Source organism: Lepidothrix coronata, unplaced genomic scaffold, assembly GCF_001604755.1.
Source record: "Lepidothrix coronata isolate B3197 unplaced genomic scaffold, Lepidothrix_coronata-1.0 Scaffold68, whole genome shotgun sequence".
NCBI classification, from domain to species: domain Eukaryota; kingdom Metazoa; phylum Chordata; class Aves; order Passeriformes; family Pipridae; genus Lepidothrix; species Lepidothrix coronata.
In genome coordinates this window covers 1576827-1591730 of record NW_016690248.1, presented here as the reverse complement: position 1 = coordinate 1591730, position 14904 = coordinate 1576827, and the positions used below count along the sequence as shown (strand labels likewise).

Here is a 14904-nt window from a genome sequence, read left to right as displayed (position 1 = left end):
TATCACTAACAGCCACGAATTCACAGATATTGGTCAGAGCACTTTGTAAAGGGCTTGAATTTCAATATGATAAAGAGAAGAAACTGACCCGAACTATTACTGACAATCAAAACACTCTGAAACACAGTAAGTGAAATTATTAAAGAACAGATCTGTTGTAGTAATTTAGAAGATCAAGTTATATCTCTAGCTTTCAGCTTCCAAACTAGCATTGTCCCTTGCCTCAGCAGAGTGAGAACTTACATGTTTAACTTGTTTCATGCTGCCCTGCTGATGTACTTGTGTGGTACGAATTTGTAGCCCAAGGTCCAGGTTTCTTTGTGCTGTGGGCTCCTGATCATCTTGAAAGACCACTTCTCTGTGCTGCAGTGGAAGAACATGTCTTTTGGCAGGGTCTCATGCACTCCCTCAGCTGCAGCCCTGTCCTTCATGTGGCCTCCTGAGCCCTTTGTTCTACCAAGTGACCTGCTATGTTGGGCTACTACACACTGGTACAGTGCAAAACAGAGGGCCCCAGGTTGTTTTTGGTTGATAACCACTGCCAAAAATCACTGTTCTTTGTCAGGTGACAGACAAAAAGGCACTGGGGAAATGGGAAAAAAGCTCAAATGGATAAAAGCCCATTGTAGGCAAGCCTGGCTTGCAGTCTTTGACAGGAATTTGAAGGATCTGCCAGTTAGGTGCCAGATGAGAAGATGGGATAAAACAAAGCTAACTTTAACATTTATAGTTCATGACCTCTCATCTTCTATATGGCACATCCAGATCAGTTCAGCAGGCTCAGATGAATAACCAGATACATAAGAATTTTATTGCAAAGGTAGTTAAATGTTTACCAAATGGTGCATTGCTAGGCTATGCAGAAAATCTCAGTGAAATGCATTTGGTAAAGGTGTGGATCATAAAGCAATCGCCCTTTACTTTCGATTTCCAACACATTTGCCTGTAATTGAATTTAAATTATTTTCAAGATACCAAGTGAAGGATCATATCATTGTAATTCTGAATGGGTTATAAACATCTAAATTTATATTTTAGAAGTTAAAATGTTTAAAGCTTTGCATTTAATGAATGAAAAATAAATTAATAACTATATAAAGGCCTTTTTATTGGAATATTTTATGTATTAGTTTATTTTAATTTACCAAAAGCATCTGTGAGATATTCTTGAAACACACAATTTATAACTTTTTTTTGAAAAAGTCTTCAAAATTAATATTATATTTATTACTTCCTCCTCCACTCTAAAAAAAATATATATTTAAGTATATGCATATATACTTAACAGATATTGTGGGGCCATTTATCACCACAGCAAAAGTGGCTAGAAGAGACCACTGCTACAACTGAGGTAGACTGTTTACCTAAAAGTTGCTCAGGCACTAATACTTAGGCTTTTGAAGCCTCTTTTATATCAAATAACAAATACTGCAAATAGATATAGGATAAAATATATGAACAGCTTTTGTAGCAAGGAGAGGAGCATGGGCAGAAGAGCACCCTAACAGCTTGACTAGATGTTTCAGCAGTGGGCATCAAGATGATAGTATCCAAATTGATTTTTCTAGGAATTTCACATAAAGCAGAACAGTGTCATGGGGAGGATGTGATAATATTATGCCCTTGATCTTCTACCATCAGTGTCCTGTAGGCCTGAGGGTATGGTATGATTTTGAGAAATAAGAGAAAGAGAGACGAGAGAGAGAGAGAGAGAGAATGAGAGAGAGCGAGAGAGAGAGAGAGAGAGAGATGGGAATTCCCTGAATCAAAAGAGCTAACAGGCTCTTCATTCCAGCATCCTAATCACAGAACTCATGCATAAATGGGGGCAGCCATCTACTCCTCCCTCTCTGTGCTCTGAAGGAGTGGCCACCATGCAGTGTAGTAATACACCCTTATCTGGAACAGTGCTCTGGGCACATTTAGTGTGAGCAAGACTCTCTGATAAGGATATGAATACCTGGGCTCTGATGGAGCTGAGTTGTGAGGCTGGTGCTAAGCTGTTCACTGGTGTAAGTAGGATCTGAGAAAGTTTTTTCTAGGACAGGTAGGAGAACTTGTCTGCAGGCACATTCATAGTTAAGGCAGTGGCAGCCCTTATACAGTAGGGGCCTTATGCACCACGAATGTAGGGCCTTGCATCATGTCCAAGCAATGCTCTGGAGGCCAACAGCTATTCGTTTTGGGCCATTAGCTTTTACCTTTTGCTTATGTAGCCTTTGTTATTTGCCCATTTTACAGCCTGCCTTCTTTCCTTTCTTCTGTGCCTTGCTAAGCTCCAAGCCAGAAAAGATGAACTTACAAAATAACATTCATTATTACAATTTTTTTTTTGCATAATGTTTTGCAAAACTATTGTAGACTGCAATACAAAGTGAAAAATATACTGCTGGCTATATATTGTGAGCAACAGCATACACTTACATTGAAGTCTCCGGGATGTGGCTGTGACTGGATTTCACCCTTTTGCTTTTTGCTGGAGGAGATGGAAGGTAATAGACTGCTGCCATTAGGTCTGCTGGAGGAAGTTAAATCATCGTTGGAGTATTTGTGTTTTGATGCATCAGAGAGGGGAGAGACGGGTGACCGAAGCATTTTCTCATTTTTATTTATTGGTATTGCCAAGCTGGAAATGGAAATTACAGTAATGGAGTGTCACAAAGCTGGCTTTGAGAAAAGTAAATGTTTTATATATTACCAAAACTTTGAATTTAAAACCTGCTGGCAGGATAAAGTCTATTGGTATCTGGAAACAAGCGTACAGTGTTGGGACCAAGAGTTCATTTACAAATTTGTATCATGTTTCTTCTCTTTCCCTTCAAGGCAAATTGTAATTCTAGAGTTAATATAAAGTCCGTATCACAGTACTTGAAAAAAAAAAAAACCAGAGATAAATGGCCACTTGCTCACCATTTCTTAAGGGATAGCTGGAGACGAAGATTAGGCTCTGAAGTGTAAGTTCAGGTTATGGAGCCCTATTTCACCATTACAGGTGACAATTTATAAGCCATGGCAATAAAACCATATGTGAACTAAAACAGGAAATGTGTTTAAAGATGACTGGCTTGTTTTTGTGCTCACTGCTCAGCCTTTGGTAGCACTGTTTATACTAATCTAATACAGATTTTGAAGATAAAGAAAGATAGGCTGTTAGTGCAGACAAAAGGAAGCATATGCAAACAGTAGACGCAGAGAAATGTGAGCTGCTCTGTCTTCTAAAGCAGAAAGCTCTAACACAGACAGTATTTTCAGCTTCCATTTGTTCAAGAGAAGCTTTGGATGAAGAGAAGTCAGACAGACCATAAAAATATGCCCAGAAGTAAACTTCAGATGCACTAACTTGAAGAAAATATTTAGCTGAAAATCTTAAAGCAACACACAAAAATTGGAAGTTTTTTAAGGAGACAGTTGACATTAAGACTAAAACTGCAATTAAGGTCAGAGAGACTATTTTAACACTATACCTTTCCCTGTCACATTCCCCTTTATTCAGACTATTACTTTTTATGGACAATTCTCACTTCTTTATAGTTACTGTATCAGACAATATACACTTAATGGAATTGCAAAAAAGAATACAGTAAGAACTATACTTCATCTCTGCACATAATTTCAGGGAACAGAGCTAATTAAATGTGCTCTTATCATACATTTGTCCATTTATCTGGCAAGTCTTTAAAAACTAGCTGTAAAGGAAGCCATGAATTGTAATTCAGAACCTTTACTGTTTCACAGCACATAGTACCTTCAAAACACTATGTCAACTGTTTTGCTTTAATGACTGATGCTGTTTACAAAAGCAAAACTCTGGGTGTGTAAGATAGACAACTGTGCCCTTCTTCTCCCTCTAAGAAAAATAAGATCTTTAGCGCTATGTTGAATGTGCAGGCTGATACCGTAATTTCTTTTCCTCTCTTCAAACATAAACCCAGGGCTTGGCTAACCGTGTTTACACATCACTGTCAAAGTGTGGGCCTGAAGCATCCAAGAGAAGCCACAGCTCTTTAGAAGTGTACCCAAGCCTCAAAAGCTTGGCCCAGAGCTTGCGAGAAATAGCTGAAATTTGTAGTTTCAACTGCTCACCTTCCACATGGCCTTTGGCACGTTGAGTAGGGCCCACCTAAACTTACTGTGAGCAGTCAAAGTGCAGCAGCACATTTTCTTATACTGAGAAGCCATGCAACCTGCAGCAAAGGACAGTCTCAGAGCTGTCATCTGCTGGAAATGGACAGATTGTGGCATCTCATATAGGTGCAAGATATTTGGGGTATCTCTGCCTGACCCTGCAGCCTTTCTTGTCAAACAGGACCTTAGTCTGCACCTCAGACTCTAGTTCCACAGGACAAAATGCTCATGTCTATAGGCGGTTTTGCTCCTCCCTTTGCTACCAGCCCTCAGCTGTGCTGCCAAAACTGTCTGGGCGACTGTACTGGCAGATGAATAATAATAATTGGGCAAAAAAAACCCCAAAAAAACAAAATGAAGGAAAAAAAGAAAAAGAAAAAAGGAAAAGGAAAAAAAAGAGAAAATAAAAAGGAAAAGGAAAAAGGAAACAGAAAAGGAAAAGAGAGTTCTGGTTCTAAACAAGTTTTCTGAGTGTATTTACAGGAGATCCTCACAGGCATCTCTGGTGGTGTAACTGGAGAGGGGATGTGACAACATGAACAGCTTGCTGTTGCAAGAGTACCAGGAGGTCCTGATATCTGCACTGATCGTTTAGCTACAGCCTCGGTAGCCCTTCCTCAGCTGTGGGAATATTAGCATTTGATATCATGTCCTACACTAGCACAAACCACAGAAACATCTTGGAAGCAGAACAAATCAGGAAACAATTAGGAGGCAAACATGCATTTCAAACATTCTTTGTTTCTTTAATATACTGTTGCTACCAGAAATACTGACTATAATGTTAAGAAAAACACATATTATTGCCCTGCTTCCTGCAAGCACAGAATTAACCCTGTGACACAGCAAGCTATGACAGCCATGCTACTCTCCGAAAATGAATACAATGTAAAATGTGACACTGTGGTAAGAGGAATGGCATGTCTGCATACTGTCACCCACAATAAAGTAAACTGTTCTGTGTATTGTTTTCACTATATGAAATGTATGTGACGTGTCAGGACAAAGAAATTGAATGCATATTTTTGAATAACCACTATATATATTAGTTTTTGCCATGATTTTTTTCAGTATTAATGACAAGAGTTGCTCAAGCTTATCAACGATATGTACAATAGAAAAGCCTACTATAAAAAATACGAATATTTTCTTATTTTATAGCAGTTTCAGCCCAAGAGATACCCTGATACTATCAGAAAAACGATTTAAAAAAAAATACTGATGACCAGCATTTACCAAGCAGCATGCAGCTGAACTCTGAGAAGACGCATGTCTAAGTTTGACTTCTGGAAGCCTCCAGAGAAACTCAAGTGTGATTGCTCTGACATTGACAGGGGTCTGTGTGCATAAACCATGCCAGCAAGTGCTAAATATTCATCTTTTTTTTCATGCCCTACATCCTTTTAAAATTTCACCTTTTTAAAAGTCTAAGTTCCTTGTCCTAGAGCACTTGCTAATTACACAGAATGGAATGCTTGTAATCTCAAAAACTGTGGATCTCAAATATATTCTGGAAAGGAGTATTGCATGCATTGTTATGAATATTTTTTCAATGTTTTCCACAGAGCTGATACATAATTCTATGTATACAGTCAAACTTTAAGCTTGAAACTTGCAGCACTATAAGGTAAGGGCTATAAGATGGTTGTATATGTGAACTGGCACCTACAATACAGTGTTTATGACTATGTCTCAGACAATCACGCTGCTCTAGCTATAATTACTCATTCCATGAGTCTCACACTTGAGCTCACAACTTCTTTGTGCAACAGGACAAAAATGCAAGTACATGAATATGTCAGGAGCTACTAACTTGTTCATTAAACCAGAAGAATGGAGACCGTAGTGGGTAATTTTTCAACATAAAATATAATAATTAAAAAATAAATCCCAATTAAGTAAAAAGTAACACACAGCATTAAACTGCAACAGTTTGTACAATTGAGTGATAAATAAGAAGGGAAAGGCTTACCTATTTTCATTCATATTGCAGTGATTTGCTGTTGTGATGCTGTGGGCAGAGGCAGCTAATCGTGAAGAACTCTCTTGTTCTAAGTGAGTTTTCTTGATGTCTCTGCACTCTTCCTCATTCTCACACTGATTGGAGAGAAAAGTAATAATTTTGTAGGTTTTGGATTTACTACAGATCCAAAAGTATTTCAACAAGTCAGGGGCTGGTATTTTCTGTCATTTTGTTACAATGATAATTTCTTTGAGTCTATACTAACATGGATCAGAGATGATTGGGCCATGTCTTAAGAAAATAAAATCTAAAGAGCCAGTGTGTAAACAAATGAGAACTGTATAAAACTTGAATTGTTTCCACCACTTCACCACTTGAAACAGGGCTGCTGCCTTTCAGATACTAAAAAAAAAAAAACAACAACCAAAAATGAAGCAAGATTAAACAATAGGGAAGACTGCTTTAGATAAATGGTCCTCAAAAATACACAGATCCATCTGCACATGTACAGTAGCTCAGAGGGCAACAGATGACTGCACAGCAAAACTGTCCGGAAATTGAGCAGATGGCGATTCCAGTTTGGAGTCACTTTTGGGGTCAGATCAGTACAAACAGACCAGAAAGCCTGCTTGGTGGGCAGCTGTGGCCACGAAGCGGAGGGGGTTTTCTCCTTAGCACCAGAAAGTGTGTGGGAGAGATTGGGTGGAGGGGTGGATGTGATCAGAGGGCTGTGCCCACCTGGCTGCCGTGACAGTGCTGCTGGGGAGGGGGCAACTAATGGACTATGGTCCCACTTCTACAGAGCCCTGACAGAAAAAAGGGCCCACAGGGCGTGAGGGAGGCAGGTTCCAGCATCAGGCTGGTACCAGGTTTCCAAGAGTGCACCCCCACAAAGCCAGGGCTCCCTGCTGGGGCTGAAGGGTTTGCCTCTTGCTGACAATCTAAGGGGAAAAAAGATGCTGCCTCTTCTTTTACCGCACACGCAGTGATGCCACGCAGACCATGACAAGACAGTAGATAGCTGTCCCTTTGCTGACCTGAGCATCACTTCCAAATGCTCAGTTTTTTGAGAGAAGCCTCAAGAGGGAAAACTATCCTACTAAAAATGCAGTGCTTTCGCTAAGGCATGTGCCAGCAGTGAATTCTGTCTCCAAGGGGCTGTGATCCCTCGTGATCAGCAGTTTCATCACCTCCTGGGATGGCAACTCCCCTGGGGTTTGGCCAGTCCCTATGTGGAGAGCAGGGACAAATCCCAGCTCTGAAATGCTGTCCTGGAGAAGACACTGCCATCGAGCACTGGATGTGGGCACAAGTGATGCCTGCCTCCCACTTGCTGGAGGCTCCCCTACCCCTTCTAATCGGTCCCCCAGAAGCTCACCTTGCGTTTCCTTCTAGATTTCGGTAAACCCTTCTCTGCGGGGGGTTCAGCACTACTACCCTGCGGGAGGCTGGCCGCCTGGTTTGCTTCGGCGCTCATGGCCAGCGGTTCTTCGGGCAAACGCTCTGGAATCCTGGACAAAAGAGCTAAGTCAATGTTGACCCACAGCGACTTTACCTCATCACTGTCTTTCAGAGGAGACAGGAGCTCATTCCTACCGAAAGGAACCAGGGTGTAAAACTGTTCCTCCAGCTCCTTTGCTATTTCAGTACTAGTCCTGGCATTAATTGAGCCAAAGGCACTGCAGCCGCCGTGGGGTTTGCTGGCGGTGCCGGTCCCCGCGTCCTTGGCACGCGGCTCGGACCCGGCTGCCGCTGGCGCCTTGGGCAGCGGGCGCTCCTCCCGCTCCGACTCAGAGCCGGAGTCAGAGGAGGATGAAGAGGATGAAGACTCGGTCTCGATGAACTCCTTGGATTTGGGCGCCGTTTTGCTCGGCCCCCGGGCCCGACGCTTCTCACCAGCTGCAGCTGAGCGGGGCTCCCGGCGATGCCCCGCTCTGCAGCCCCCGCCGCTGCCGGTGCCGCCGGGCCGGGCTCTCGGCGCCTCACCAGCAGTGCCTTCAGGGAAGCTGTGGCTCCGGGGGGGCTCCTCTGCGCCGGGGCAGTGGGGACCGTCTCCGGCGGAGGTCCTCTCGGCTCGCCGCGGTGCCTTCTTGCCCGCTGCCCGCCTCGGGGGCGCGCCGTCGGCAGCGAGGGGTGACTTCTGCCGGCTGCCCTTGCTGCCGGGCGCTTTGCTGGCGGTCCTGGGCCGCGGCCCGTCCCCGGCGGCGGTGGCGGTGCGGCTCTCCCCGCTGCGGTGCTCGGCCGGACCCTCCGCCGAGGCCTTCTCGCTTTCCTGCCGCTCGACTTTCACGCGGCCGTAGTAGGGATGGGCTTCCAGCGCTGGGCCATCTTGGTGGGTTAGGATGGGTGCTTTGTGCGTGGTAACTTTATTCAGCCACTTGTCCAGCTGCCACTTGTTGGACGACGGCGGCTCGGGCTGAAAGCCAAACAGATGGACACGAGCTTAGTGCCGACACCCTGCTGCCCCCACCCCGGGGATCCCTCAGGGGCGCAGAAACGCCGTGTCCCTCCTAGTACCACAGAGATTTTCCTTTGGACCAAAAGCCACCCCCAGTCTACAGCAACCCCTGGGCACTGGCCCTGTGTGGCAGGACAGGGCTCGTGGGGCATGCCTTGCAAGTGGAGAAGTTTTTGGTTTCAGAATGGCATTGGAAAAGAGGATGGCTTCTGTGATTCATCATTTCCCAGGGTGATTCACACAGCACAGTGGCATTGGCTTTACTGGGAAACACTTCTAAGTTTCCAAATAGAAAAAAATGTAATGGCGATAGGAAGGGATGAAAACAAGGCAGGGTACAAGGGAAGATAGCTAGTAGGAAAGCTAGGGATATGTATTCTGTGTTCTGTGCCATCACAGTAAATACAGAAAGTATTTGAAGAAGCATTTGGTGGGGAGTTGGAGGGCTAACCAGGCGATTTATGTAATCTGCCTGGTATTGATGTTATAATCCTCTGAGATCCCACAAACATTTGTTGTGTGGTGGTGCTGTCAAGTTCTCATTTTGGGAGTATTGTGCGGCTGTTAGTTTTTCTCTTCATTTCTGTCACAACACCATCACGTTGTAAGAGAGCATCTAAAACATAATGGTGTTTGGACAGGGAAGAAGTGGGATAATCATGATTTCAAATGTAACCACAGCTCAGATGATGTTATTTCAGAACAATATGCGAGTGTTTTCTAGTGCTTCTTGCAATCAGTAATTTGAATGTAATAAAATGAAGAGGAAAGGAAATAAACCCCAAAAAGAAATAAATGATGGAGTAGATGGCCAGCCATAACCTAACCTCACAGAAGTGAAAGTGAAAAGTCTCCTAATTTCCTCAACTGCAACCAAAATTTGATTCACTAGGCTACTGCATATGAATAATCAAAAAGTGTGTCATGAGTCAAACATAAAAGCCATCAGTGCTCTGTAAGAAAGTTTGCTCAAGAGAGAATGTCCACAGTATCTAACTTAAAAGAGTCTCTTACTTCTTTTTTTAAAGTAGATGCCTGAGGGCAACACAGGTTTCCTGCATAGCCAAGGGCGCCTCCAGAATCACCCACTGAGGGTTGTATTCACTCTACATGGAGCAAAGGCTCCTAAAATAAGCAAAAAAATTAGACATCGAAATTCATATGATAAGAATATTCCTTCTAGCAAAAGTGTCTAGCTTACTTATTATTGAGCTAGCCAAAACCTATGGGAAGTTTGCTGGATTGCCTAAAGTTTATTTCTTTTAAAGCACACTCCCTAATATCTTACATGAGGAATTTCTTTCCTGAATTGTAAATCTTGAAAACGCATGGTCAATATTTCTCTTGGATGAAGCTGTATTTTTATAACTCTTAACTCTTTATCTAAAGTGAACAACACTTTTTTTTTTATTGTTGTTGAAAATACAGATAGATTTGTTTGGTGCCATTCATTGTGTACATACTGAATTTACTAGATATATAATAAAAGGTTCTATATACATGGAAGTCTTTCTACTGTTCAGGTGTATTTAAGAAAAAGGACATACATCAGAAGCACATGGGGAAAAATATACCTCTGCCCATAGTATAGGTCAGAGTGAGTGTTGCTTGAAAGTTCAAAACAATTCCAGTTTTTATGTTACATCCCATTCTGCTTCTTTATGTACCTTGTAATTCTTGAAAACAGTGGTTCACCAAATATGGATTTCAAGGGGTCACAGTAAACCAGCAGAAAACAGTGATTAAGTGCTACACTGCTATAACTTGCGAAGCCCAGCCATGGATGGATGGATGGATGGATGCTATAACTTGGCAGTGCAGTACTTTCCTAGAGTGGTATGTCTGCTATTTAGGCAGAATAACTATAGTCCCACCAACCTATTAGCCAACTATGAAGTCAAATAAAAAGGATCAACAGTGTTGCCAGCTTTACTGATTTTGTCAGGAGTTTCAGGTGCACTTTTGGGTTTTATTTAAATAAAAATTTAAATCCTTGTGGCTGCTGGAAAAAATCCTTAAGACCTGTGCTAAAAAAATCCCTTAAGATGCATCTGCCAAAAGTAAAATGCCTACAGCCTATCGGGTAAATTAAAAAGAATCCAAATTTAAAAAATCATAATTTTAAAACTTTTCATACTAATTTTAGGCCTGATACAGTTTTGGAATATTTGAGATTGTCAGTATATATGAGTGATGCCAATTCATTTTTGGAAATAATTTATTCAATCGATTGTTCTACCTGAAATGACTGTACTTTGAAATCAAGTAAAAAAAGAAAGTACCTTGTGAGGGAACAAAATCATGACAGCCAAGAATGAATATCAGGCCTGGTAAAAAAAGGGATTGGGAACATTCCCTTGAAAGTTTTTGCCAGTCCATTTTACATGCCTAATTGTAATAATCTGTGGGAGAAAAAGAAAATCTCTAATTCTCCACTCCACATCATCCCTCTTAGTATGTTACATACCATTTTATGGAAGAAAAGTTGGTTTGCTTGAACTGGAAATTTTTCAGCAGCACGTAAGGATGGAAATGAATATATATGACCAGAGTATTCTGATACCAGAATGTTCTTTGCCCTTTGTTTTTTGTGTCATGGAATTGGGCTGCCCCCAGGGCCTTTTAGAGAACTGGCCAGATTTAAATTGGAGTAAAGCCTGTGGTGCCCAGTAACAGGAACAACACTCTGTGATCAGCTGACTTGCAATTAAATATAGGCTTGGCATGAAAACCCAAGCCAGGAAACTTAACAGGACACAGATAGTTTTGGGGATCAATGCACCACAGACATACACATGTGCCAGGCTTCATGGAGAAACAGAAGGATGTGATACATTTCCTTAAACGTGGGTGGATTCATCTGTACAATATAGACACCTATATCTGAGCTAGTCAACAAGTTCCTTCTCCAGTCAGTGGACTACTCTTGTAGGGTGTGAAAAATTCCATCTTGAAATAGATATCTGAAATAGACCAGATCAGCTGGGCCCCAAAAACGTCTTTTCTTCACCACAGACTGTAAGGGGAGGCTGAGGTGATGAGCAGATGTAGGTATCTACAGCAGAAGTGTGCAAATTTAGGTGGGATGACTCCCACACGGCATATCTACATATCTCAGATCTCTTCAAGGCTGCAAGTGCAACCAGAGGTACGAGTGGCATACATCCAAAAAGAAACTTTTGTCAAAACACTATCCAGAAACACTTCCTAGGGTAAAGGGCTGTTAAACAATGTCAGTGTAATGGGGTCACTCTACGGTTGTGAGGCACCTAAGGTGTGGCTAACATGGTAAACTTGAAGCATGACACCACTTTCACTCAGATATTAGATAGCCTATGTGCATGGACTTAGCCCACTCTGGGTAGGACTGAGCTATTTGCCATCCCTGCAGTCTACTCTGCCTATTGTAAATCCACAAACAAATTTAACCTTATGGTAACTTGCTTGGGCTGCCCTGCTATCAAATACTTTATTCAGGGCAATCCCCTTACAAATCTGGTGCTTTCTCATTATATTTAAGGCATGGGCAGCGATGATGATGATGATGATGATGAAGAAGAAGATGATGGTGATTCTTCTTATTATTACTACCTTACTGATACTGTTAACACTGCTGCTAGTGCTTTAACAAGTTAGAACTGGGGATTCCCATATGTTAGGCACAGCACACTTATACTCTATGAGGTGGTTCTTGCCACAAAGAGTTTTCTCTGGAGGGAAGAGAGAGAGTAGTTTGTAGTCTTACTTAAAAATAGTCCACAGGACAGCTAAAGCCCATGAATCCTATTTGCAAAAGTAGAGATAGTGTCTACAATTGGTCTAGTGGTAAAATCCCCTTTTCTTTTGTATATGTGAATCCTCAAAAAGGAGGAAGAAACTTTACTGGTTGTGAACTAGTCACAACAGCAGTCTGTAAAGGACACTGCAATCTGCTAAGTGGGGCTGGTGGGCTCAGAAAAGGGCATCTTTGTCTTCTGGACCTGTTACTGTTGAGTCTCCACTGATATCCTTTGTCCCATGTGATGGCTTCTCTGCTTCCTTCCTGCCCATTTCCCCCTCTTGTCATTCCCATAGTGGGAATTCACAGTTGTATAACCAAAGCCAGCTTTACTAAAGGTCTGCAGGATAATTCAATGGAAAAAAGAATGAAACCCCCAAATTCTTAGTTTTAGAAATGTATCTCTTTCTATAGATTTGACACCAAAGTTTTTTTCTACCATCTGAAATAATTGCAAGGACAAGATGTCATTGTTTTCCAGATTCCTCATTTATGACGTTAATTAAGGTCATTCAAAGAATTGATTACTTCAGCAAAGAAACAGGAGATAGAAGTCTCAGTCCCTTGTTCATAATTTTAGGTTTGGCAGTCCACAAATGTGTAACTACTCACAATAATGTCTGAGGCACCTTATTTGTCCATATCACTGAAACTAGTCTGAATGTTGTCTCCTGTTCTAGCTCAGACATTATTCTTAGTTTACTGCACACATAAAGTGTAGACAGCTGAGCTAGTCACTACAGGCTCTAAATAGTCAATGGAAAGAAACAGACACTTTTAGGGTGCAATTCATCTAATCTACTTTATATGTATGCTTTACAATAAGCTGCTTTTACACTCTAGGCTACTGCATTTAGACACCTGAGGACAACTTCAAGATCTCAAAATGAGGTGAGGAAAAAATTACAGAAGAAATGAAACAGCAATTGAATTGTTATATAACCTCATATGCAGAAGATACACTGTCCTAGAAATAAAAATCTTTGAGTATATGCATGTAATATTTCAGATTACGAGAGAAAATAAAAGAATGAAGGCTTCATAACGGTTTGCAGATTTCTAGATTAAGTTCCTCCCAATCTGGAAATATGGAGCACTGTGCTGGAGCACTCCAGTTCATTGTACCTGAATTTACCAGTTAATGCTAAATCAAAAGCAAAGATGTATTTACTTTTTTTGTCTTATCCAATAGATTAAGTTCATTTTAAGACTAGTTCTGGAATTGAGTCCGCTACTTAAACTTAAGTGGACAGGACCTCCCTTCAAAGAGCTTCCAAGGACCTGTCTCTTTCCATTTACTGGTTAAGAAACTGGCATGTACTTTAGAAAGATGTCTTCACTGGGTGCATAAATGTAAGTTAAAGCATTTATGCAAAGCTGAAATGACTTCCAGTCAGAGACATCGTGTAAGCACATTTGAATTGGTGCCATCAGTCATACGATAGGCCTGGGAAAGCATTTGCCCTTGGGGAAAACACAGGTATCCTACTTCCCTGGGACACCCTGACCCTATCCATGTGTGCCATCTCCCATATCCCACCAAGGGATGAAAATGCCCTATGAAAATCACTGTAGCCTTCACATTTTTGGGTAATTTACATTTTTGTATATGCATGTTTCATACAGCATGTCCTAGAAGACAAACCGCACAAACATAATGCAAAGAGACAAGCAATCTGTTGGAGTGGTGCAGCTGTTTCGTGACAATGATCACTGACAACTCAGGCTCTGTACAAAAGTAGTTCCACGGATCTCGAGAGGATATGTATAAAATGCTTAAGAGGAGGCACTTCCTCCATGTTTCCATGACTCAATCCTCTGCTTGACTTTATGAAATCCATGACCTGCCTCAGTTAATTAACTTCACGCATTCCCAGAGGAATTGCTGCTCTCGAGTCCAAGCAGCATGGGTAACTGCCTAGATAGTAACCACTCTTCCGTTCCTGGGTACAATGCTTCTCCTCCTTTCACCTCATATTTCCTTCCTCTCACAATGTTTCCTTCTCTTTCTTCTCTTTGCCCCTTTTATTCCACCTTTCGAGATCCCCCAGGGAGAGGAGAGACTGAGCATGAGATCTCTGCACTAATTCCAGTGGAGAATTAGGCAGAGAGAAAACAAGGTCTTAACAGGTCAGATGAGAAAGCTCAGAATGGGAAGTAAGACATGGGGTACCGCAGGGAGGGCAACAGGTAAGAAAGACTGGAAGGAAGAGACAGACATGTAAGAAAGGGACAAAATGAGAGGAATATTAACTGGAAATGGATCTGAAAATACTGTGAAGGAAAGACAGACAGGAAGATAAGTGCTAAATAAGGAACAAAAGCAACAGAACCTGAGAAAACTATATTAAGGATGTTTCTGTGAGTGCTGCATTTTGCCCGATTGGCTCCAAATAACCAAGGAAAAGATGAGGAAAGGTTTGCTGTTTTTTCAGTGTCATTTTTTTCGGGTGATAGAAGAGGTGAGGTATAGTTTTGGGGGGAGGAGTCTGGTGATTGGATGCTTTATGTGGAGTAGGAAAATTCATTGACTGTATTTCACGTGTATTTACAATCTTGCCACTAAATTTTTGAATATTT

The 14904-nt window shown here is 41.8% G+C and overlaps 1 protein-coding gene across 3 annotated transcripts in view; it reads right to left on the bottom strand.

The window, feature by feature from the left end:
• The window catches only part of AFF3 (AF4/FMR2 family member 3), a 329927-nt gene that overhangs the window by 29274 nt on the left and 285749 nt on the right, over window positions 1–14904 (bottom strand). For all 3 annotated transcript variants that reach the window (XR_001875384.1, XM_017818481.1, XM_017818482.1), the window contains exons 11-13: window positions 7467–8504; window positions 6098–6222; window positions 2425–2626 (exon numbers count right to left, since the gene is read on the bottom strand). Coding sequence is in view for 2 of the 3 variants with exons in the window: in XM_017818481.1 (XP_017673970.1) it covers window positions 2425–2626; window positions 6098–6222; window positions 7467–8504 (1365 nt within the window). In the remaining variant the exon portion in view is untranslated. The remainder of the gene's footprint in view (window positions 1–2424; window positions 2627–6097; window positions 6223–7466; window positions 8505–14904) is intronic.